This window comes from Rhinoderma darwinii, chromosome 7 (assembly GCF_050947455.1).
Source record: "Rhinoderma darwinii isolate aRhiDar2 chromosome 7, aRhiDar2.hap1, whole genome shotgun sequence".
Lineage (NCBI taxonomy): Eukaryota > Metazoa > Chordata > Amphibia > Anura > Rhinodermatidae > Rhinoderma > Rhinoderma darwinii.
The window spans coordinates 13,517,753-13,544,538 of NC_134693.1; the positions used below are offsets into that span (position 1 = coordinate 13,517,753).

At 45.1% G+C, this 26,786-nt stretch overlaps 1 protein-coding gene across 5 annotated transcripts in view; it reads right to left on the reverse strand.

The window, feature by feature from the left end:
* Positions 1 to 4,752: 4,752 nt before the first annotated feature.
* The window catches only part of GNG12 (G protein subunit gamma 12), an 85,611-nt gene continuing 63,577 nt past the window's right edge, over positions 4,753 to 26,786 (reverse strand). For all 5 annotated transcript variants that reach the window (XM_075832808.1, XM_075832812.1, XM_075832809.1 and 2 more), the window contains 2 exons: positions 10,356 to 10,460; positions 4,753 to 10,040 (listed from right to left, as the gene is read on the reverse strand). In XM_075832808.1, the coding sequence (XP_075688923.1) occupies positions 9,915 to 10,040; positions 10,356 to 10,448 (219 nt within the window). In that variant the 5' untranslated portion in view covers positions 10,449 to 10,460 and the 3' untranslated portion in view covers positions 4,753 to 9,914. The remainder of the gene's footprint in view (positions 10,041 to 10,355; positions 10,461 to 26,786) is intronic.

Here is a 26,786-nt window from a genome sequence, read left to right on the forward strand (position 1 = left end):
TAAAGACTACTGGAATGTGTCTTCCTCTTTCCTTTATCGTTGACACAATTGTTGGGTTGGGGGCTATTTGGCAAACTGAATTTGTGGGTGGTCACAATGCAACAGTGCTGGAACTTCTGCTGTGTGAACATGGCCTAATGCATAATTTTTGCAGTTCATTCTGCTGCAAAATTCCACCTCCCCTTCATTTCAATGGAAGTCAAACGCTTTTTCCTACTCGCTGATTTGACTTTTTCCAATGAAGCATAAGGGTATGTTCACACGGGGTGTTTTCAGCTGTTTTACGGGCCGTAAACGTCCTGAAAAATCGGAAGCAGAACACTTACAAACATCTGCCTATTGAATTCAATGGGAAAAAGTGTTCTGTTCCGACGGGGCGTTTTTTACGCGCCCGTTTTTAAAAACGGCTGAGAAAAAAGTGCATGTCACTTTAGCTGTTTTTGGAACAGTTTTTCATACTCTATAGAAAAAGTCTAACGTGACTTTGATTAAAAAACGCCTGAAAATCAGGAGCGGTTTTCCCTTAAGCAGCTCTGTATTTTGAGACTTTCTTTATTTTGTGTGCGCACAATACCCTAAACGCTGCAGAATTTCAGCAACATAATTCTGCAGCATTTACAGTAGCAGCAACGTGAATGAGATTTAGCAAATCTCAGCCACACTCTGCTGAAAAAATGTAGAATGGAGTTTGTAAATAGACTTGTACAGAATTTACGCAGCGGAAATGCAGTTAAAAACTGCTGAAATTCCGCAGGTGCACATGTTGCTATAATCAATGTAACACGACTTTATTTTGCCCTCTTAAGTTGAGAGGGGGGGGGGGGGGTTGTTAATCATTTTGTAATGAAGTTCTGTAACTTTTTAATCTCGTGTTTTCAGTTCTTTACCATTTTCAAGATCTCTGCTTGCAGTCAGCAAATAAGAACACTATTTTTTGTTTACACCCAGAGATAAAAACCTGTATGGAGTGTTGTTACAATTGTATCAATTGTTGAACAGCCTGGACTCCCCTACATTTAGAGAACACTGATGCATTGTAGCAAACTCGAGAGGAGAGTTTTGTGCTGCTGACTTATTTAGGCCGGGTTCCCACGGGTCTGATGCACTGCGTAAAAGGTGTCTGACCTGGAACCCGCAGTATAGTCCATCCGAAAAATCGCACCATGTTGTGCAGATTTTAGACCGTAATTTCTGCTGCGGAAGAAAGCGCTTGTACTTCCCCGCTCTGTCTTCTCTGCGGGTAGTCCGGCCTCCTACAATGACATTGCAGGCCCATGTGATGCTGCAGCGGTCACATAGGATGAAACGTCATCCCAGGAGGCCGGACTGCAGGGAGGAGGGTGTTCTTGGTAAGTATAATTTATTTTTTTTGCAACGTCCTCGCTGCAATGAAGCCGCAACACTTTCCTTTCTGTCGTGGGATTTGCATCCCCAATGAATTCATTGGGGAAAATCCGTAACCGAAAACCAGCATAAATTGACCTGCTGCGGAATTAAACTCCACTGCAGGTCAATGTATAAACATTTACGTAGCTTTTTTTTTTTTTCCAGTGTTTGCGCTATGTGGGAACCCGGCCTCCAAGGGGTTTTCCAGCCAGTAAAAATGTATAGCCTAGCCTCAGGAAAGGCCATCAATAGCTGATCGCTCGGGGTCCGATCACGGCTCATACTGTAGCGGTGGTTCACAGTATTCACTTCAATTGGAGAAGGTTGGAATACTGTGAATCGCTGCTACTGTCAGCGATTCACAATACGAGCAGTGACTGGAATGAAGGGGAAGCAGCGTTCGTATCCGCGCTGCAGCCCCTTCAAAACAGCTGATTGGCAGGGGTCTCGGCAGTCGGACCCTGAGCGATCAGCAATTTATGGCCTAGCCTGAGGATAGGCCATCAATTACTTGCTAGATAACACCTTTAACTCAGGATTGTCTAGACGAGATGCCACTGTACCAAGAATGTTTCCATTCACTGACTGCAAACGGATCTTAAAAATGGTGAACAATTTGTAAGGCAAAGTATATTAGAATGTTCCAATTTTATGAGGAGTGCCTTCTCCATAATTTTTTACGCTGGGTTCACACGGGATGGAAATGCTGCATATTTTCATCAGCGTCTCTGCGGCAGATTCCGCACACGTGTGTTTCACCCTTTCTACATTGAATAGGGTGAACATCCAGAACAGAGCATGCTGCGCCTTGTCCGAAAAATGATCAGCAGCGTGTGAATGAGATTTGTTTAAATCTGATCCACGTGGCTGTGATCATCCGCTGCACTGACAATCTGCAGTATTTCTGTCCCGTGTGAATCCAGCCAAGGCCAGTTTTTGAAGTTTCAGAATGATGGCTTTTCCTGTATCAGACCTAAAGCGATCCCCTCATGCTCCACCTCCGATGAACTGTCACTTGCTGACCCCTGACATCCCCTCTATTCATGCTCCCTCGTGATTGGACAGATCTCTCATCAATGGCCTGATTTGCTTTATCCATATCTTTTTGGACTCTTAAGTTACTGAAATTCCTGGAGAACTAAATCCACATTCCCGGTCACCCACGACTTCCTGTCTTCCCACACTTCATGCGCAGTTGCTGAGATCACTTCCCCTTACAACAAATATTTAAAGTGAACACTTGGCTAGTAATTCCAATATGTTCAGTAGCGCTGTCTTGATTCTTGGTGTAGTGCGATCAGCTCGATTCACATTGCCCATATTTATCCTAAATGTATGTCTCTTTAAGGGTATGTTCACACATACAAAGCGGCTGAAATTTACGGAGCGGTTTTCAGGGCACGAGCATACAGCGTGTTTAGGGTGGATACGCTGCGTCAAATAGCGCAGCGTATCAGCCTTGAACACCGCAGGGAATGCCATCTGTAAAAACCCCACCATATTGTGATGCTAGTTCACACAATATTTTGGCGGTTTTTGAAGCAAAAAACACGTCTGAAGCAGCGCCAAAAAATATCCAGAATCGCCTCCCATTGATTTTAATGGGAGGCAGTTTTTCTTTTTTCCCCCATGCCCTTCAGGTATTTCCATCTCTGACCTCACAGAGGTCATCATTATGACACTCCGTTTGGATGTTTGTAAACAGAAGAGCACGTGGTGCTTTTCTGTTTACATTCATAATTTGACAGCTGTTGCACGAATCACGCAGTTCGCACGGAAGTGCTTCCGTGCGGCATGCGTGGTTTTCACGCACCCATTGACTTCAATGGGTGCGTGAGGCGTGAACAGCGCACAAAGAAAGGACATGTCGTGAGTTTTACGCAACGCACTCGCGCAAAACTCACGCACTGTCTGCACTGCCCCATAGCCTAATATAGGTGTGTGAATAGCACGCGTGTAAATGATGCCTTCCTGTCATAGCTACATTGCACTGATCCAAACCACCATTTAGTAACCGGCTCATTAGGGTGTGGAAGGGGCCATAGACCCACACAATGCGGGAGATTTATGGGAAAAAATGCACCACAGTTCTGGCAGAAATTGTGCCAAATAAAAGTGCAGTACACGTCGTGCGCCAAAACTATTGCATTTTAGACACCGTTTAAACCTTCGACAGTTTTGAAGTGTCTAGAAAAAGGAGCACGGCTGAAAAGCAAAGCGCCAAATGTATTAACGAATGCTCCATTTCTTTGGTGGGAAATACGCCAGTCCTGAGGCAGAAAACGGAAGAGGAAACACGTCTAGCCAAATGTCTCATATTAATATCAAATCTCCCCCGAGTGTCCCTAGGACAACAAAAAGCTTACCTGCCAGAGCACACAGGACAGGGAGCTTTGTCATGGGCACATTGGAGCCCAAACGCTGATGTGAACAGGCCCAAAGCCTGCAACTACTCTGTTCCAGTCAACCTTTCCATCAGAGGAAGCAATGACCGGAAACTATCGCTTCTGTTTGCATTACCATTGATTTCAATGGAAATGCTTCAGTTTGTGTTCCCGTTCTGTAAAGTTTCAATTTTTTTTTTTATTTTTTTTAATGGAACCCAAACGCTGATGTGAACAGGCCCTTATAGGGAAAATAATTTATGATTTTTATTGTAGCCATGGTGTAGTGAAAAACCCTGGTGCCCATTCCATGGGGCAGCGAATGTGATCATTAATAAATGAAATAGCGGTTTACATTAAAGCTGAGGTAGTCACAGCCCCACCCCTTATGAAACCAATGGCAACTGTAGACAATGGATAACCACTCGTTTAAAGGAAAACTCCAGTTTTGTACAACATAAACCGTTGATTATCTTAGTATTTACTTGGTTATTCTTCTCTTGTTTCGCTTTTTAGTTATGTGATGCTTTATCCTCCATTCAGCCAGAAAGTGAAATTAAGAATTATGCTGGTTTCCGGTTATCAGAGAGCAGTGCATTATGGGAACAGAGTCATGAGACAGAACAGCTGAGTGACGCTATTCTGTCTGTGGAGCGCAGATAAACCAGACTCCAGGAAGGTAATAGCAGAATTTTTACTTTGGCTGTGAATAGAGAAGAAAAAATACAACACACACAAGAATGAGACGCACAATAAATGGCTACAACATCGATGTATTTGCATGGAAAAGTGTTGACAGTCACATTCTTGTAGAATTAAAAAATATACACTGACAAATCATACAAAAACATTTCACCGCCAGTCCCGGGATAGGTCGCACCAATTGCAGACGTTGTACTGACGGGTTACATTTTGAAATTTCAGCAATAACCGTTAAAAACAAAAACTTATTTTTTTCAATATTGCAATTTTTTTTTGTTAAATGTATTATTGTTAAAGTGAACTCGGCACCGACAATGGGGGCAGCCATTAGGAGATCTGCTCCAAAATTCCTAAGAATTCAGCCAACAGCTGCGCCAATGCGAAAACGGCTCATATAGAAGAAAAATTACAAACAAGAAGTGGGAGGAGCCATCCATAGCAACCAATCAGCTGAAATCTGACTTTGCCAGGGGTGTGCCAAGAAGTCACTCTGCCATTGCCAGGGTACAGTGTTAAGGGGGCAAACAATCTTTTCCCCGGGGTAAGGAAAGCCTGGCTGTTTTTGGGTTTACAAATGAGGCCATGATGGTGCAGAAGCAATGATCTGATTGGTTGCTATTGACGACACCTCCAATTTCAGGTTGAATACCACCCCAACCAAGAAAACGGCAGCCGATTCCGGTTCCTAAAATAAATTAAAAAAAATCTCGCTCTCAGTACAAACGGCAATAACCCCTCGGTTGCCAGCGTAATGAGCCCAGGCCATGTTTCCTGAGCCCCACTGGCACCCAAAAAAATAAAAATACAAATTCTGTTGAAAATGTCTAAATTTACTGTGAAACTGTCAGTTTAGAAAAATATAGATTACAAAAATAGCTGAAGAATAAAGAGAAAGGAATTATCCTCTAGAAGAGAAGCAGATTTTTTATTTTTTTTGATCCCAAATTTTTTTTTAAACACGATGAGGAGAAAACGCGACGTACGTTCCCACACCTCCATGTTACACGGTCTCTTAATAAATCACCCCGTTACCCACAATGCCATGCAGCATCACTGGTCTAAAGAATAAAAAAACAAAAAAAAGCCACCCATCGTCTCACAGGGTAAAGGTCGGAATGAACACAATTTACACGTCTGGATTTAGAAAAAAACATTTAACATTTTTTAAAAAGCTTAAAACAAGGAGCAAAAAGAACCCCCCCTCCCCCAAAATGACTAGTAGTGTTTTAGGTTTAAGACATAATACATACACGGCCGAAACAGAAGGAATGTGACCGTCGGAGGACTAGGAAGGTGCGGTGTCAGGATGGCGGTCGTCTGTACTGGTAGGATACAGAATATACACACTGAGGCTCGGAGACAATCAGTGGCGGGTCGTTGGCGCTGGATTTGCAGTCCATCCTTGCCATTCGCTGAGGGATCACAGATGCTCGTGCAGAGAAAACATTCTAACTTTCGTCCTCGTAAATGATAATTGGCGACAAGTACATGGAGGACAGAGGTGCGAGTGACATCTACATTCTAGTAACCGCCGGTCCGCCATGATGTTGCGTTCCATTCCTATTCAGTGGCACTTGGACATGAAAAAGGAAGTCCCTGTGTGTCAAATACAAGATCTACAGGCAACATAAATAGGAAGAGTCCCTATGGGCGACATACATGATCTATAGCAGTTGAACCTGTGGATGTCCAGCAACTACAACTCCCAGCATGCCCTGAGCCACAGCTTGGAGACCACCGATCTTTAAGTTTCCAATGTGGTCCCTTGGGGCTTCGTCATTTTGATGGCTACACTATTCTTCCCGTCAACAGTGATGGAACGTACATGGGAGACTTGGATCGGCAATGTGACCACAGATCATCAACCTGTAGATTCTCCTTGTCAACCAGTCAGGTCCCTTCTTGGGTCCAAATCTCAAATGCAAAGACCCTATAAGAAGACCGTCATCACTGGAATGACGGACATTAATGCTGGAGCTTTTCTTACTATAAAATTCCAAAGCATGATAAAGACGTGTGTCCACCCGAAATCCCCCGCCCCCACACAATCAGCCATTAGGACAATCTTGCAGTTCCGGCTATCCAGCAGAAAGGATGTTTACACGAGATACGTCGCTGCACTGATTACACCACAAATCTAGACGTAGTCCGGCCATTCAGCACTTTCTCACACGCCGGGGCCGCTGGTGGTAACACCGTCCTCTATCTCCAATGTCCTCAAGTAGCTCAACCAATTCCTTATTAGGCGGTGTCAGAAAACACATTCTTATCACCACGGCGTACGAGACGCCCGCCATGACCATTACCACTGCTCTAGGGGATACGGATTTACAACAAGTCGCAGGGTAAGGGCCTGGTTTGTGTCATATGGACTTGCAAAAATATGTCAGGGATTGGAGAGAGTTAAAACCAACTTAAGTATCGAAAGAGTCACTTTGTTGCTCATAGCAACCAATCAGAACATTTTTTATTTTTTTTTTTTAAACTGCACTGAAAAAAAATAAAAAACGAAACGCAATTTGATTGGCTGCTACAGGCAATGAGGCCGCTATCAGAACCATGAGTCCTCAATGTACGTGATCTCCCCCACCTTCCCCTGCAGAACGGCCAATTCATTTTAACTTGCCTGGAATATCACTAAGACGTATTCCCGACATCTCTATGTAGTAGCTTCTCAACCAACATCTATAAACACTAGAGCAGATCAGGTCCATAGCAGCCAATTAGAATCCAGCGTTAATTTTTCCAGTAGAGATTAGAAAATTAAAGCTGCGACCTGATTGGTCGCAACGAGGATCGGTGTTCCCATCTGTTGGTCTGTTAGTGGTCCTACACCCCCCCCCTCTCCCATTAAAACACTATTTTTAATCTATTAATATAAAAGTACATTATTATTTTATAAAGTCCCACGATCCATCATTCAGAAAAACTATAACACGAACACAAGTATCACAGAAGACACGTACCTTCTCCGCACATACTATTAGCAGCCATTTTGTGCGCTGAATCTTTGCAAGACTATATCGGTTACATAATTTTATTATCCAAGGTCCCAATTGTTAGCAGTAAGAAGGGGCGTGGCCTGACAAAAAGGGCGTGCCTTAAATGGCTTCAGTGATCGGCCATGATTGTCGCCACCATTCTTGCAGCCCATAAAACGGCTTCCGCTGCTGTGTGTGGAAGAGGTGCACAGAGTCCTCGCCGAATACAGAATACCCAGCGGTGCGCAAAAAACACGTTGGCAGCCATTATAAAATACAGCCTATTTTTAATTAAAGACCAGTTTATCCACAGAGTGCGAGTAAAAGATGGTGATTCTCAGCTAACCGGCGGCGCTATAGGTGTCGAATCACAACGCCCATCTTATCCGGTTGTTGCCCAGAAATTCATATAGAATACATTAACCCTCCCCGGTCTGAGAAGCCATGAATACATACACAACACTCATCACTATGGCACATTAGGAGTGTACAAGAAGTTAGATTGGAATGTCCCATACGAAAATCCGACACTTGTGCAATTTGCTACGTAATAAAATACTTCGCCTTGGTAACCAATTAAAAACACACAAAGGAGACAGACGTTCTATTAAAAATATACTGAAGTCCGGTCGTTACGTAAGGGAGTTTCTACAGTTTGTGGCGTTACGTCAAATTTGTAACAGTTTTAGGAAATGGGAGGAGGAGGAAAACCAAAACAAAAACAAAAAAAAAGTTGGCCAATTTTTTTTTTCCCCCAGCACGATTCTCTTGGCTGAATCAAAAAGATTCAAAAACAGCAGTTAATGAATCTTTATATAGGACTTCGTTATTTCTTTATTTTACAAAAGCCTGATGTATATAAAAAAAAAAATAAGGAGTGGTAAAAAAAAACCCAAAAAAACAAGTACTGGGAGCGTCCGACACACCGGCATCACCAGGATTATTTATAAACCGTTGACAAAAAAAACACAATCTGATTGAGAAGCGTCGTAGGGAACTGGACTGAGTGCAAAAAGATCCTTTGGCTTCTTGGTTTCAATACTTGGCTTTAAAACACTGAACTGATGCAGACAAAACGAGAACCAACACGATGACGACGTCTCAGATGACACGGACCCAGACATTGGGACCAAGACTGAAGACAAGAGACGCCGGGCCCGGGATACACCAGGACTCCAGCCGCCGCCGTACATTTATTCACAGAGTCAGGCAGGACTGCCCAGCCACGTGGCAGCTCCGGAGCCGCCTGCTGGGCAGCAGCTGATTGACGTTAGTTTATGGCCTGGGTTTTAGGGATCAGTAACCGATGCTGTTACAATGGTATTGTGCCCATTGTCCATAATGCAAGGCATCTGGGCGTAAAATTCTCCCCAACAGCGAATTCTCCCTTTAGCAGAATAGTGATGCAAACAGAGCATTCAAGTTCTTTGGTAAAAAAAAAAAACAAGTGAAAAAATAAAATAAAAAATAAATCCCGCCAAAACAAACAAAAAAAAATACAAACGCTACAAAAAAAAAAATAAAAAAAAAATTGTCCCTCCTTCTAATGGCTTGTATTATGGATAGAATTACACAAAGCGAAGAGATTCCTAATGGGTCGGCGCGCCTGTATGGACATTCTGAAGACATCTTCGTCCATTTACCCCTCCCATGTGGCGGTAGCACCATCTAATAAATTATATTGGACTGGAGTGCCAACCGCAGCCAAGGGTCCCTGAAAAGGACAGCGTGGTTTGAAATAAAAGGGGCTGCGTCAGATTCCCATAATACTTTAGTAAAATATGCCTAAGACCCCCCCCATTTATAAATGAATGTTGAGTGATCAAACATGGACAACAAGGAGTCCAACGAGATAAGGGCAAGTCATGGGTGTCTTACACACGGTAAGGGCAGCTATTTTATGGACCAACTAGTATTCAACTGAACAGGGCGACCCCATGACTAGATGGGCATTTTGCAGAATCAGACTACATGGGCAATGGGTTCAAGTCATGGAAGATGCTGGTTTTTGTGGATTCAGAAAATAAAAAACGGACCCGGGCAAAGGGCTTGGAATGACAGAATCCGTCTATGGCAATGGACCCCCTAGTTGCACTGCAGTTCTAATCTGTGCAGAAAATGGAGGCAACTTTGGTCTTGGTAAGATTTTGCCTAGAAAAACTTACACTAGATGAGAAGATGATGCACATAAAAAAAATAAAAAATAATTATGATCATAAAATACAACCCCCCCCCCCCAGTCACGTAAATAAATTTGGTTTTCGAAACACTTTTTTTACCCCATGAAAATGAAAAATTGGGAAAAAAATTAAATAAAAATAAAATAAAAAATAATAATCATTGGTATAGATTAAAGATTAAACTTTTTTTTCCTTTTTACGTGGAAACCAGAAGCCCCCGGTATCATCTCAGTAGGGACCTGCTCAGTGTTTGAAGAGAAAAGACAGATGTTCACGAGTTACTACAATATGATACAAGGCTTTTTATCCTTGAAGGGGTTTTCTGACGCAGGAATGCCCATGAGTAACGGGTCGTTCTTGGCATGTTCATCACAGTAGCGCATTAGATCAGCGGATGCTTTGGAAATCTGAAGAGGGAGTGGAAAATAAATAAATTGCTTTACTTTGCTAGTAATATTATCAAAACAGTAAAATTCCATTAATCTGGAAATCCTGCTACTCCGGCATGCATGGAAAAGAATCTAAATCCAGGAGCAGGACTTGACCCAACACCCCGGCCCCTGACCCCTCTGCATCTCTTGGCTCCTCAGACTTCACGGCCAGCCCCGTCGCTATAATATCAGGTCATGCGGCCGCTGAGGAGTCGAGAGGTGACGTGAACCCACCGTTGCAGGGGCAGGAACGGTTGGGATATTGGAATTATCCAGAACATATAACGTTACCTTTATTCTTTCTATGGACGCCTCCACTTTCAGTTGCTGGACGGTTCTCCGTGCTTGTGCGATGTTATTTGTGCTGGTTGTTTTGGTAGACATCTTTGGTGAAGTCTAAGAATGGAGAAAATTGAAAGAAAGAGAACATTTTTAAAAATGGATCTCAGAAAGTTCTCTCTGTACAGGTGACACATAAGCCGGGTAGTGAGGACATCCGCCGCCCCTCTTCAGACCCCTTGAGTGTTTCTTCTAGAAAGGGAAGGATCAGCATTTTATATGGAGATTATTTTTTTAACACTTTGCAAACCCACCCCCAGTGCAATGGCAATTACATGTGTTATCGACTTCCTACGCAGCGCGAGAGGTGCAGCTATAGGGGGGCAGATGCAGCAATCATAGCTGGACCCCAAACACTGAGTACCTATAGTTCCCCCAGCCAGGATTATTAGATGGGTGAAATCACTGAATAATAATTTATTTGCTCTATACAGATGAATATAATGTACGCAGAATGTCATAATAATATATAGTATAAGGACAAGTCCACCTTCACAACCAATGTTGCAAATGATCAATTAAAAATCTATACATTTTTTGTCTACAGCTTTCCATGCAGTCCTATGTGTCTCCATGGTAACAGACTATAAACAAACCCTGTGTGGTCTGATCCTGCAGACATCCTGCCTTGCTTACCTACCAAATGCATGTTAGTAATAAGTAGGGGACAGATGGAAGGGAGTGACTACAGAATAGGACTACCAGGTTGGTTTGTAATCTGTAACCATGGCGATGCATAGGTCTGCATAGGAGCTGTAGACACAAACTGATGAGATGGTTAACAAAGACCATTTGTAAAGTTGCTTCATTTCAGATGCATTGGAATAATAAAAAAAAAAAAAAAACTGGATGCAAAAAGGTGCACCTTCCCTTTAAATGATCTTAATAATAGTGTAAACCCCTGAACCGCTGTGTGAGATCAGACACTTTCCTCTATTATAACGGTGCGTTCAACTTATCTGCAGGCAAAAACCACTTTATGAAAAGGAGAGAATAAATCTTGAGCGACAAACATATTAGGTCTCATTCAGACTAGCGTGAATCTCGTCTGTGCTCTCTGCCTTGAAAGAACGCACAGCACACGGACCCATTGATTTCAAACGGGGCAATTCACACGTGTGAGATTTCACGCAACGTGTGTCCGTTGTGTGAAACTCACTGCGTGTCCCATATTGGTGCGTTTTCACGCATATAGCCACCCATTGAAGTCAATCGGTGCGTGAAAACCACGGACAGCACACGGACGCACATCTGTCTGCTGTCCGTGTTTCACGCATCAATTACATTGGGAAAAAAAAAGTGCTTGCAAGTGTGTGAAAAACACATGCGTTTTGCATCAGGGTGCTTTGTGTGTTGGAACACACAGATTTATGTGCGGTTTTTTTACACATCAAATCGCTCACGCTCGTGTGAACGTAGACTTATAGGATTGACATACAATGGAGATCCAGGACAATCCGAGCCGTCATTTCCAGGAGGCTATAAGGCTGGATTCACACGAGCGTGTTCGGTCCGTAATGTACGGAAGGTATTTCGGCCGCAAGTCCCGGACCGAACTCAGTGCAGGGAGCCGGGCTCCTAGCATCATAGTTATGTACGACGCTAGGAGTCCCTGCCTCTCCGTGGAACTACTGTCCCGTACTGAAAACATGATTACAGTATGGGACAGTTGTCCCGCAGCGAGGCAGGGACTCCTAGCGTCGTACATAACTATGATGCTAGGAGCCCGGCCCCCTGCAGTGTGTTCGGTCCGGGACTTGCGGCCGAAATACGTTCCGTCCATTACGGACCGAACACGCTCGTATAGGAATATACTGCTTACAATAAGAGTCCCTCACACCATACAGATCGGTTAGGGCTGAAATAACCGGCCGTACAAGGATTGTACAAGAACCGATGACACCAACACAGGAGAAGGACACGGGAAGCTTTATTACTGATGATGTCATAACATAGCAACACTGCAGGACGGGGAATAATTGCTAAATATCATTACACTGCTGATACAGGCAACACAGGACAGCGGCCAAAACACTAACCGTGGCACGGCCTACTGGCCGGGACCTATGACGGTGCAATGCAGGCCCCGCAAAATTCACAGATTTTCAGTAATGGGAGTGCCAAAGGGGCCTGAGCTCTAATATAGAAGCCCTTTCATTATGTAAATTAGCGTCCGAGAACACAAACTTCACCAATGTGATCTTCTCACGTATCTATGACAGATCAGAAGATCGGCGGGGATGGATTTCCCCTTTATCTCAGAGCTCATACGTTATAGAGGACACATTTATCTGGATGTCACAAGGAGGATGATCAGGGCTTTACAAGTGTCAGCATCACAAATCCCTGAGCGGTGGATCGAGCCAATCCCTCAGCAGAACAAGAGGCAGGAAGAGCGGTGCAGGACGGAGGTGACATTTCTGGATTGAGAAAAAATAAAAACGGTGACTACATCTATCTACCAAAGATTTCCAGCAGAGACGTGGGACTGTGGCCCTTGGGTAACACCGCCTGATTCCCATGTTCTTGTGACGACCCGGAGTTGTCCATCACATAGAATTGAAGGGCTTGTGGCAGATATCGATCTATTGGAGATGTATCAAAACTGGTGTAAAAGAATAGTAGTTGTCTATGGCAACCAGATTCCGCCTCATTTTGAGAGAGGTGCTTTGGAAAATGAAAGCGGCTGTCTGACTGGTTGTCATGGGCGACTACTTCGCTTTTCTTTCGCACCACTTTGGATACATCTCTCCCATTGTACTCACGGTAACAATATAGTTTCTACATTGTAGCAGTCCGTGATTATCCTCCAAATTACATTTTTCACTGTCATTGTTCTTGCCGCTTTCATTACACAGGCGTCACTTGTCCGATAAACCCAGTCATGCCCCATGGGAGCCGAAGAGGCGTAGTACCCGAAAAAGGGCTACAGGCTGTAATATTGGCATATAATGAACTGTAACCCTGAATGACCTCACGATCTAGGCGTCTCACCGCCTTATATGTCTGAAGCTGAAGACGATGGTGAGAGGACACTGGTGGCGGGTGAGACTTCTCCAAGTTTACGGACCCTCAATTAGGTCATATCTCCTTTCTGATCCAGCAGATATAACGTGCCCAAAGACCGATCTATTATCGTCTCTATATATCGGACTATGTATGGCTGGTTTTCATGCATGGCTGGAGGAGTATAGAGATGAGCCATTGTTTACATGGTTACAAAACACGTCATAAAATGTAGGAACAACCAATGAGCATCACCCCGGCATCTCCACAATTCAGGTCCATCCACAACTTCAATGACAGCGTGTTTACAGAGCTATGAAGACGTCCACATCACGACACCAGATCGTGACTCAGGCAAGAAAACACAAAACAAAAAAGGCTCAGCCCTGGAAATTGCTGAATGACAGCAGCACTTCTGGCGCATGGGAGGCGCAGGTATGTGGCACTCAGTGCACCGGCCTATCGTACAATGAGGAATTCTGAATCATGACGTAAACGAGAGAAAGTCTAGATTATTCACATAACAGCAGAAAAAAAACACAACCACCCCCAACATAATGCCACCCCCACCCACCATCCGGTCTTCTGTCCACGTCATGGAGCATACAGCAAGATCTAGACATCACAGCAGGAAGAAAGTGCAACCCCGGCCATACACGGGACACCACCCCCGATCCCATCAATGTTCCCAGGTCTAGAGTGTCTCGGCTTTGTGTAAAGTCCTAATGATCCTCGCACGGGGCGGGTGTGTGGAGGTGGACATGCATATTGACGGAAAGTTTTTGAGGTTGGACCACCATCTTGTCTGGTTAGTTTACAGGTAGGTGTTTGGTGGACGGAACCAGTAGGCAGCAGGAAGCTCTTGGGCACCCGTGTTCGGAGTCACCGTTACAGATTCTGTCACGTTTGACGGGAGAATAGCTCTGCCTCTAGGGTGATTTTTTTCCCCGTCAGAAACGCCAGACAACCACAGGAACCGGACGAATCCCATTGTAAGACAAAGGGGGTTTGTTGGGTGCTGGTGGTAATCATACGAGCGTTGTGGCTTTTGTTCCGAACGGAGGCCACAACGCAAATGTGAACAGAGCCTAAAACATTCATCTAGATTCCAGAGAGAAGAAGTGCAGCAGAGCTGGGTACCATATCGGTAGAAGATAGAAGAGGTGACGGGCAGCCGGCAAATGTTGAGAGGTTCAAAGGGCAATGGGATGTGTTCACCTAGTCAATAGAAAATGACCAAAGAGAAATAAAAAAAATCTGAATAATATCTGGAAATACGAGCAAATAACGGACCGTGTTCTGGTTTCCTGCTCGAGCTGGTTGGCGAGGATTACATTTGCAGAGCTGCAGTCTCAGGGGTAAGAGAAGGGGCATGCTGAGATATCTGCCCGCTGTACCCTGCAATATGCTCATGGTCAGGTGCCAGGGACGGATAAAAGTAGTCTAGTCATTTACTCACAGTTGGGGGTCATTTCTAAACCAGGTTATGAATAAGCACCCAGTTGTGGACCCACATATCCAAGGTAAAGGCACCCCAAAACCCCTCCAAGGTTACCATCAAACCCCCCCAAAAAATCTCAACTCTAATATCCCATTCGCTTCCACAAAACTGGACAGGGGCACAAAGAAAGATAAAAAACACACAAACGCATGGTTAGACCAAATAATAAAATATATTCATATTATACCAAAAATATCAGCAAAAGAAGCTACAAATATAAGGGCACGTTCACACGGCGCTAAACCCCCCTCCAAAAAAAACCCACGTGTAAACGTGTCAAACATGCTAGTTTTTTGTTCAGCGCTTTTTAAAATAAAGGCGATTTTTACGCGTTTTCCACATGTTTTGTGGCACGCAATTAGGACTCCCACTGACTTTGGGAACATTTAGCATGTTTTACGCGTCAAAGAATTGACCGGAGGCCTTTTTTTTTTTTACGACACGTTATTTTATAAAATACGTTTTCATTAAAAAAAAGCGTTGTATGTACTAACTGCACGCGCTCCCATTGATTTGAATGGGAAGCTTAAAGCAAGTGTTTTTTACACGTGCGTTGGTGCGGAAAATGCGCCAAAATACACTTCATGTGAACAGGGCCTAAACATGCAATATTAGAGCATCTCCAAAATTCAGCGGGGCCGCTGTACCATAAGACTTTCCACCCTCAAAACTTCCCTATAACTTACAATCACTGCACTAATAAGAAAGCAGCTGGCACCGTGCCCACCATGCCACAGCGGCCCAGAGATTTGTTGGGGCCACACATGCTCTGATCCCTCCTGCGTTTCCTGTTGTGCAATTATTCAAATGACCCACAGACTGGGGATCCGGCAACAGGGAAAAGTCACTCAAATCTGCCGGTTTCAGGAAGTTGGGCGGGCGGGCAGCCTGCCAAGTTTCTTCACGTCGTCGTAAATCGCTGCGCCGAAAGGTCGGTCTGAACAAGTTAGAAAGCAATGAAACCACAGGCGTCAGGGACTAGGGAGCATACGAGGTCGATTCTCCTAGAAATCAGATGTACTGGTTGGACAAAAAGGCCTTGTTCACACAGTGCAGTTTTGCTGCAGCTTTTAAATGCATTTTTTAAGCCAAACCCAGAGTTGGATCCAGAAGAGGAGACCTATAAGTACCTTCCTTTATAGATTTCTTCTCTTTAGGTTCTGTTCCTGGTTTTGGCTCAAAAATATATGGCAAATCTGCACTTTGTGAACAAGGCCTAAAAGGTGTTCTTCTGAATGAACACCATCTGTCCACCTTCCCTATTCTTCCTGGAGAAATGTTTAGGGGTGTCGGGCATCCACACGATCCTCAATCCTAATTGTTTAGGGCTTTGGGGTCCATTCACACGTTGTGGTTGAGGTGAGATTAGAACCGCATAAAAAAGCGCAACAATTTATGGTAAAATAAAGTGTGATTTTTTAATGCGGTTCTAACCGCACCTCAATGTGTGAATGGACCCTTAAGGCTACATTCAGATAAGCGTTGGCAACCTCGGACGTGAACTGCAGTCTATGGGGGGGGGGGGGGATGCATGACATGCAGGAAAATAGGACATGTCCTATTTTTTCACGGACCCTTCACACGCTGCGTTGAAACAACGGTCATGTGAACGGCCCCATTGAAATACGTGAGTCCGTGTGACGGCCGTTGATTTAACGACCATCTAATACACGCTCGTCTGAATGAGCACTTAGGCCCTTTTTCACACAGTGCAGTTTTTTGGTTAAGTTTTTGAAGCCACATCCAGGTGTGGATCGTAAAAGGGAGGGAAAGTCTATAGGAAAGTTTTTTTTTTTTTTAAAAATCCACTCTTTGTTGTGGTTTCAAAAACTGCGCGGTGTAAATAAGGCCTCAGGGTCCAGTCAGACGTTGCGGTTAAAACCGCATCGAAAAACCGCGTGCGTTTTTACCATAATTTGGTGCGTTTTTTGAAGGAATAAAATTGAATGGAAGAAAAAACAAAACCCCAAATTTCGATAAACCGCAGATTTTTTTCACACAACCGTAAAAAATAACGTCCGTATTCAGATCCGTGTAACAGATGCGATTTTAGGTCTCCATTGACCTCTATGGGGATTTCTCTGCTAAATATCAGCATTTAATGTTGCATGCGGCGCATTTACTTTAGTATGCGTGATATCATGTAACGGAAAAAAAAAACATTCATGTGAACAGAACCGTTATTATAGTGTCAGTGTACAGACCGTATGGTGGGCGGAATACGCTAGGATACTACATGGAGATAAAAATAAAAAAAAATGTGTGTGAATTAGTCCTTAGACACACATTCCGGTCATATTGTAAGGCCTCATTTCACATGAACATGTTTCTCGTCCACGTGCTGTCCGTTTCAACCACACACTGACCCATGCGATTTAATGGGGCTATTCTCTTTTTTTTGATCTCTTGCACGGAGAGCGTGTCCATTGCGAGAAAATCCCAGCATGTCCTATTCTGATCTGTTTATGCGAATCAGACTCGCCCTTTAAAATCTACAGGTGCGGAAAAGAAAACAAAAAACGGACGGCACGCGTACAACACCTGAGCGGTCGTTTTTCACGGATCAATTGATAAAGAAATGCAGGCAGGAAAAAAAAAAAAAGAAAAAAAAAAAAAAAAAAAGGGACCAGGAAGTTCTTGCGTAGGAGAAAAACCACACGGACGCGGCCCGGACGATCATATACATAAACAAGGGTCCGCTTCATTCTGGATGCAAATTGGACACGCTCGAGTGAATAAAGCCTAACACTTGTCTTGTCTTTGCACCTCTACTGTATTGGTAGAGACCCTGAAGTTATCAGGGAGTAGCTAATGGAGAACTATTAGGCCTTATACACACAGTGCAGTTTTGGTGCATTTTTTTTTTATTGCAGCCTTTGAAGTCACAAACAGAAGTAGAATCTCTCCCATATACTATCCCTCCCTTTACAATCCACTCCTGGTTGTGGCTTCATAACCTGCAAAAAAACCTGCACCAGAACTGCACTGTGTGAATAAGGCCTAATGGGTTTTAACGAGAATTTCAATCAGTTGTTGTCCTGGGATTCACATTAATATAGAAGGATAAAGCAGAGACGCCAGTCAGTCACTTCCTTGAATGGGATTTCTCTCAGACACGACAGATTTCAGCGTTTCAATCTGGCAGGAGGAGGGACACGTCCGGGCTCTTTCTTGCCGTTTCATCATCTCACATGCCCGATGCCTCCCCCTGAACGCTGCCGACACTACACACGAGCTCTTTACCCTACAATTATCCTGCTCCGGCCCAAAGTGTAATAAACCACAGAATCCTCTAGGATTTCATCACCACAGTACTCAGCGCACCAAATGCAATGGTTGATTACAGAGAGCAATAGACTCCCAGCAAATAGAGGTAGAAAAGACTTTCGGCTGACTGTTCCTTTAAGGAGCTGAAGATCCCCCTGAAGGTAGACCCTACACTCCGACCGCCTAAATCACTGAACTATTAGGCCCCATGCACACAACCGTAATTTTTTTTACTTTCACTGTCCGCAAATACGGATTCCTCGCATATAAAGCGCGCTGTCCGCAAACACGGTCCGTAGTTCATCCGTATTTAAGAGTCCGCAAAAAAACAAAAACAGGGAGGAATCTTGGGTAATCCCCTGGCATCGCATAGCAACGCTTCCGCAATTACGGATGGCTACAGATCCACCTCCGTAGCGGTCGGAAGCGCCCATAAACTTCCATGGGGAGTCCGTGCTGCAAGTGCGGACAACAATAGGACATGTTCTATATTCTGCGGCCCGGACACATCCGTAAATATACAGAAAGGGGTCAGTGACCAATAGAAACGAATGGATCGGCAATTACAGATGAAAACCACGGTGGTGTGAATGGCGCCTTAGCATGGGTGGTTTTGACATTTGGCACATTAAGCTTCACAATTCTGAGAAAATCCATCTGAATAGACTCATATTTTATATTTGTCAACGTGTGAATCTCTTTGTCGGAGTTGAACAAAAGTCTCTTATTTCAGTGAGTCCAGGAGGAAGCAGCGACACCACCAGCAGCTCCTGCCAAAATCCATGAGGACAGACGGCCGGGTACCGCAGGTCTATGGGGTCTTCTACGCGTCGCTATTTTTCGTCATCCTCATATAGTGGAATAAACAGATCGTGAGAAACCAAAAAGGAAGCGACAGCCGTGTTGGTTCAGTCTCACAAAAAATTGCCTCATATTAATTACTAAAAATGATCAGTTGCTCCTCATCTTATCCGGATCATTGGGTTAGTGGGATACGATGTGTTAGGACATCCACAGAATAGGTTATAAATGTCTGATAGATGCGGGTCCCACCTCTGGAATCTGCACCTATATAAAGAATAGGGGGGGTCCCCTGACCTCATCCCACCATGTGAGGCGTCTGCTGCATCCAGGCGATGGAGAGGTGGCTGGGAAGTACAGAAACCGCGAGTTCACTCGCGTTGTCCATAAGGCTCTGTTCACATCTGCGTTCGGCATTCCGTTGTTCTGTCCGAGGAGCAGAACGAAAATGCCGGAATCACAGGCTCCGTTGACCAATGGAGGAAACCTTCATCCGATGGAACCCCCTGACTTACATGGGTTTCCGTCAGGGTGTCTGTGGTTTTAGCGGAAACAAAAGCGCAGAATTTTGTGGAATCTGCAACAAATGCCTTTAACGAAACAGTCAGTGCAGATGTGATGGGGCCTTTAGCAGTGAACGTGCGCGAACACCTCTCCGTTCATTCTCCGTCTAGAGGCCTCCTCACCAGGCGGATGGGTGACCCTTGTTCTCTACATAGGTGCAGGTTCCAGAGGTAGGACCCGCATTTATCAGACATTTATGGCATCTCCTATGGATTTGCCATTCAGGGTACCAAAAAAGCTGGGTGACAATCCGTGTAGGAGCTGTAATAGCGCCAAAATGTCATATTACCCGGAAACGGCTAACACAAATAGCTGAATACTATACAACAACTTAACGGAAGAAACGAGCTCGGGGGATTCTGGGTGTTTAGAGGGAAACTCTGGACCCCCACAGCCACTGTTAAGTATAGATCTGCCCCAGCAGCAGGGTTGCCATTCTACACCGACTGCAGAGTTACTTAGGAGCGGTCTCTTCAGCTCTGACGTTGGTTATTCCTCGGGCTGGATGACAACACGAGACCAGTAATCAAGTTATACAACGACGACCTATAAAACCTGTGACCTACTCCGGCAGGAACTTTACAAATCCACCTATATCCGTCGCCTGCGTAATACATTAACTCCTTCCTGGCCCACACAGATGTACCCAGCCCAGGGAGGGAGATAGTGACCCTGCAGACACAGATAAGCTACAGTGCAGGCAAGAAATGTGCCAGGCGGGTATGGGAGAAGGGGGGGGGGGGGGGATTATCTGTGGTGACAGGCACTTGTTCGGCCGTCTGTCTGTCTAGGGTGATCCATCACAGGGTGCAGGGGAGGCCTCACACCCGCAGAGCCAGGTGGTTCTCTGTGTATGATGTGCATTGTAGTGCAAGATCAATATTTGAGGGATTTCACTAGATCCAATATCACAATGGGACATCGACCTACTTTTGTTTCTCATGCATTGTAGGTTTTATCTTAAAGGGCCAGTAAACCTAAATTGGAAAGTGTAAAGGGGGTTTTACACTGGGCGATTATCGGGAAAACAATCGTTCATATAGCGCTAGTTGACGATAATTTCTCTGTGTAAACAGAGCAGCGATCAGCAGATGAACAAGCAAACGCTCCATCATCGTCTGATCGTATAGTTTTAAAAAAGTGAAAGAATATCGTTGTCGGCAGCACATCTTGGTGTGTAAACAGGGAGAGGCGCTGCAGACATGATGTATGGGGACGAGCGATCGGAGTAACGACCGCTTGTCCCCATCCATAGCTCCGTGTGACAGGAGCAAACGAGCGCCGATCGACGATGCATCGTTGATCGCCGCTTGCTGCACCGGCCGCTTATTGGCCGGTGTAAAAGGGCCTTAAGAATGCAACATCCCCCCCCCGACTGGGGCAGTATCGCGAGTCTATATCAGTACTTGTTTTTACCCCTTATAAAATGATACTGGAGGACCCCTTTAACCTCTTATCCCAATGGCCCCATTCCAGAGTCCCGTAACGCTGCAGGCCGGAATATGAAGCAGCATCGTATCTGACATAATCAGCCCGGGACTGGCAATGACCAGAACCTCAGCCCAGCGGATAAACAAGAAGATGTGAAGTGAATCAGCATTTATAAAAGTCCTGGATTTCATTCAAAGTGTCTTCTCAAGACCCCCTCCCCATAATTATATAACATGCACAGGAAAAGGACAACTGGAACGACCCAGGGCCTGATGCAACAGGAAAAATCAGAAAGTGCCAATCACGACGGGGCAGCCGCCTCCAGACAATGTTCGTACGGTCACGGAGTGCGGGGATAAACCGCATCACACCCCACAAGTCCGACCCATCGTGTTTATTGTGTGTTCAGTCCCTGGGCCGCTGCCAGACACACAACCATCACCGATTACAGTCAACAAGGTCTCATCACACACCCCGACAGAGACAACAACTCCCATCAGACACAAGAAAATCCCCAAATAGTCCTCTGCTCTCCAGACATTTCTTCCTGGCAAAGATGGGTGACCACTAATGCAGGCGCCATTACAGTTTTCACAGGGTCTTCATCCAGCTTTCTAAATGGCAAGTTATGTTCCCATATATTATATCAAAACTAAGCAGATTTGCCGTTCAGAGGGCTAGCGAAGCGGGGCGACGGACAATCGGACCTGGATTTCAGCACCCAGAGGGCTCACACGAGTACATGACATCTGCCCATAAAATAGGGACAGATTTGCTATTCAATAGTCCGCATGGCAAACCCTGTGATCACCCAGCTTTCCCAGATACAGATAGCACAGAACTGGCGGAACAGAAGTTTTATCGGTTTCTCTTCAAACTTCTATTGTCAGGCTGGAGCCGGGTCTGTAGGTAAAGCAGAGAACCCCAAGTGAGCCGACACCGCTTCTCAGCTCTGCTACTTCACGTAAAACACTTACACCTTCATTGCTGCATCAACACCTCTGTGTTCATGAAGTGTAACTGTGTTTGCAATCAGTCGCACAACCGCCTTTTATTAACCCCATCAGAGCACAGGTCCAACCTCCTAGAAATGTGGGAACTTCCGGATGTGAGAACGCAATGCAAAACATCTGCAGCATCAACCAGAAGAGATTTTACAGGCTCGGTAATTATGGAATCTGGGAACCCAAAGAAACACGAAATAACAAAGAAAGGGAAAATATGAAAAAAAAAAGACCCAACAAGAGGAGCCACAGGGAGAGGCGACGGGTAAGAGAGCAGCGGCGACGGGTAAGAGAGCAGCGGCGACGGGTAAGAGAGCAGCGGCGACGGGTAAGAGAGCAGCGGCGACGGGTAAGAGAGCAGCGGCGACGGGTAAGAGAGCAGCGGCGACGGGTAAGAGAGCAGCGGCGACGTCCTGCTATGAAACATGCAGCAGAGGCCACTTTAGCAGCTATGGAGGTGTCAGTCAGAGTCCCCCAGGCTTCATATGAATGCACAGTCCCTGCTCTCGGATTCCTCCTCCAATTTCGTACAGTGTCTGATCTGTGGCAGCCTGGACGGGAAAAGCTACAAGAAATAATACATACATTAGGCTTTAAAAAAAAAAAAAAGTGTCCTAAAGGACAAAGGAGATGTTAATGGACTGGGGATTGAATAATGTGTAAAAATTCATCAGAAAACTGCGTTTATAGTGTGAACGCTGTACTAGAAGAGCAGGGTTAGGCTCCATTATAGCAGCAGAGCAATGATAATACAGGAAGCGCAGGATCCGTTACACAACCCTACACCATGGCAGAAACCCAACGGAACCCATTAAAGTGAATGGGTTCCGTTGGGCTTCCGCTGTGTCTTCTACCAGACGCTGCGCCATTTTGTCCTTTATTTTTGACCGGATCTGTGACAGAGGCCTCTAAACGCAGATGTGAACGAGGTCCTGTTTGGTTTCAGTCCCCAGGTCTGAATGTCACGATACACAGTGCGCTTATTGTGTCACTATCACTGCCGGCAGCACACTGCGGATGGATGCCTCCAGTATGAGCACTCAGTCGGGGGGGGGGGGGCAGCTCTCACCAGACGACCACCTGCTGCGATAATTAGAAGGATAACTACCCTTTTACTGAGCCAGTTAGTGGGGAGGAGAGAACTTCAAGACCTGCAAACAGTCAGATAAGACTCAATTAGCACATAGATGCCGAAAGGATCCTGGGAAGAAAAGACCATGAAATAAAGACTGCGGACGCCACAAGCATTACAACACGAGGGGGTTATCAGGACTGGAAAGGATTGCGGCTTTCAGCACGAAACTGATAGAAAAAAATTATTTGCCAACTGTAAGAAAAAACCCAAAAACACGACAAATTCCCACCTAAATAAAATAAGTCCCTCTGTCAGGACGAGAATAAAATAATCAGTCCTCCGAGTTATAGCTGCTCCCACAAGGATATCACCCAGCTTTCCTATTCTCCTGAATGGATTGGCTAGGTTGGCCGCGGGCTAGCCTGGAAGTAACGTTTGGGAAAACTTGTGCACTTTTTGGTGGGATCTCAATCTTTAGCGGAGCTCGTGGGGCACCAACGTGTTCTCGGAGACGTCGTTCAGATGTCCAGACTTTCCTCTAAGGTCTATGAACAGTTTATTTATGATTTCACCATTATATTGGGGTTGTAGTAAATGTGGCTATAAGAACCCCGCCATGCTTCAGTGTTTGATGACGTGCCAGGCGCCGTAACCAAAAACGGCAACTTTTTTTTTTTTTACCCCATTTCTCAATGCTGTGTGTCTGGGGGTTGGCGGGATGGGCACCCAGTACATCTACATTCATGTGCAGGGTCTGATAAGAGCCCATGTAACATCTGTCCTGATAGTCATCTGCACATTGGGGTCTTGAACCGGACCTCCCAGGTCATTGCGGTGATGTGGAGAGAGCACAGAAGTCTCTGCGTGGACACCGGTTTAGTAACAGGGTCCAACATTGCGCCATTACTTACCAGACAGAAGATTACACGGCTGCGACTCCTTCCTGGCACTGACAATCCCCATACACCACCCTGGTCATGGATCCCAGGAACGCTCTATTCTATGTCTTTGCTGTATATATTATATATCAGCGCCCCAAGGAATTATAACTTGTCTTTCCAAAAAACCTGCAGGGTATTTAAAGTCGCTCCCTCTCTAATACAGATTGTGGAAGTGTCAGTCTCCACTGTAGTTCTGATATTCTATTCATGAACCAGAAAGACCAGGCTAAATAGAGCTATAGGTTCCTCCCAGATATGAGAATGCTGCATCGAATTCTAGGAGAAGAGATATAATCTATGCATCAATTAAAAACAAGGGGTATATCCCAACATACATCTTAAAAATGGTGGTTTTAAGCAAAACCTGTAGGGGGTTTGTGTAGGGGGTTTGTGTAGGGGGTTTGTGTAGGGGTCTACGGCTCTATACAGACTGTAGCATTTTGTGTAGAAGCTGCATACCCTCTGCGATATCATTTACTACAGTTTTTGGCCCACAAATATAAAATCTGTTGTTCCCTGTTATCCGCCATTCCAGGAAAAAGTCTAGTCTCCGATTTGTTGTCACGTCTTTATAAATGTAATTTTCATTGCGGAAAAACTTTCATCGTAATCACATTAATGGCACAAAGTGGCCGTGGCCCTTCTATAGTCATAGGACAGGTCTCCTTTAAAGAACAACGCGCTGTCACTTCAGTTTCATGTTTCCACGTACGTCCCCGGCCGCCTGCGTAGTTGTGTGTGTGTTGGGCCGGTCCCAGCAGAGTAAATCCCGCTACCTGCATCCATTCACCGTGCCCTCATGACGTCAGGAGCAGCACCCTTCACATGCAGGAATCATCTACATCGGCGGTCTGTGCCATCAGACTACAACTCCCAGCCTGTAGCCGTCAGGTCATGCTGAGAGTTGTAGTGTCACTGATTTCCATTATAGTTAGAGAGAAATGTGAGGAAAGTGGAACAGCAGGAGGTTGAGCAACGTGTTAGATAAGAATATGTAACGTGTTAAAGTTTCACCTTCCCGTAATCCTGCAGGCTATGTAACAAGGATGTTAGTCTATGCAAATGTACAAGTGATAATCTTCCAGGTAGAGGTGCAGGATCTGCCAGCCTCTCGCTTCTCGATAACCTGACCCATAGAAAGCAGCAACACGGACCCTGAACGCTCGCAGTCACATACAGACATACCTTACTAGTTAGCAGGGGGAGGGGGCACAAGATTTGGTTGTAGGTCTGTGGGGCTAGACTATGGTTTCCCCTCACATAATCCCAGATGACACATATTGGGTCGCTCACACATGGCGTATATACAAAGCAAGTACGCCACGTGTGACTGCACGCTTAGGGCCCCGTGCACACGTAGCGTAACTGCTGCAGACTTTCCATTCGCATTTGTCGATGAGATTTATAAAAAAAACAAAACAAAAAAAAAACTCATCCATGTCAACTTATGCTGCGGGATGGTTGCAAATTTGTTGCAGACTTTCCCCATTGCGTTCAAGACGGAAGTGAAATTGGTCTCAGTGCTGCAGCCTCCTGGGGCGACGTTTCATCCCGTCCGAGGCTGGAACGGTTACTTGGGAGAAGACGTCATCCCAGGAGCCCGTCAGCAGTGAGACCAGATGGAAGAGGAGTAAGGCGTCGCTATGGAGGACCAGGTGGAGGAGAGTATTGACCCCCCCCTGATCTAGTGTCCGCAGCGGCAATTCCAGCCGAAAGCCCGCACCAAATCAAACGCGATTTGTCGTGGACTGTCGGCCGGAGTTCCTTGCGGTATCTGGGTCAGACATACTGCAGAGCTTTTCGCCGCAAATCCGACCCGTGTGCATGTAGCCACCAAGCGCTTGTACAGGATTGGTAAAAACACGGCTGCTTTCTGCCAAAAATAGCGCCACACCTGTACAGGCCATGTGTGGTATTGCAGCTCAGTCCCATTCACTTTATACGAACTGCATTACAAATACAACCCATAGACAGGTGTGGTGCAGTTTCTGGAAAAAAGTTTCTATTGTTTTCTAATCCTCAATAGCCCATTTAAAAAGTTGCACCAAAGTTGCCTTAAAATGTATCGTCCCCATGTTCCAGACAGTGTAAAATGAGAGTTAATGCACTTTTATGGATGTCTAGTCTTGTAACTCCAAAGTCACACAAGAATCACGCGGATGTAGCAGTGGTCTACCCCGGGCCTAGATCCGACAGACCCCTCAGACATTAGTTTTAATAAATGACAAAAAAATAAATAAAATATAAAAAAGAAAAGCTAACTTTAAGATGGCAACAACAGCAAGGTCTGTCTACAGCTCACCCGTCCATAGAAATATGTTCAGCCAAAGTTGAATGTCATTTGGGGAATCGGGACGGGAGAACTGAGGGCCAAATGATATATCTGGGACGTCAGTCCGATTCCAGGAAGAGAGAAGGTTGTGTTGAGTTTGCATATAAAAACACTATCAAATTATTTTTTTCCCCATCTCTATGTCAGAAGAAAAACTGATAAAGGACTATTTAACAAAAACAGAGTGGTAGCTGAACAGCGCCACCTAATGCACAAACTACACTGAAAAAGCCCCACAAATTCAATATGCAGACCACAAAAGACCTAAAACCAATATAAAACTTAAATCACTATATGACAAGACTGATCAAAAGCATTCACTAAAGGAGAACATACAAGCCAGGAACACAAAATGTCAAGTCTACAAGTATAGAAGCGCATTGGCTGCCTGGCTACTGATCCAACTGTTTTAATACCATAGGAGCAGTGATAAATCACTATGGCTTTATACCCATGCCAGG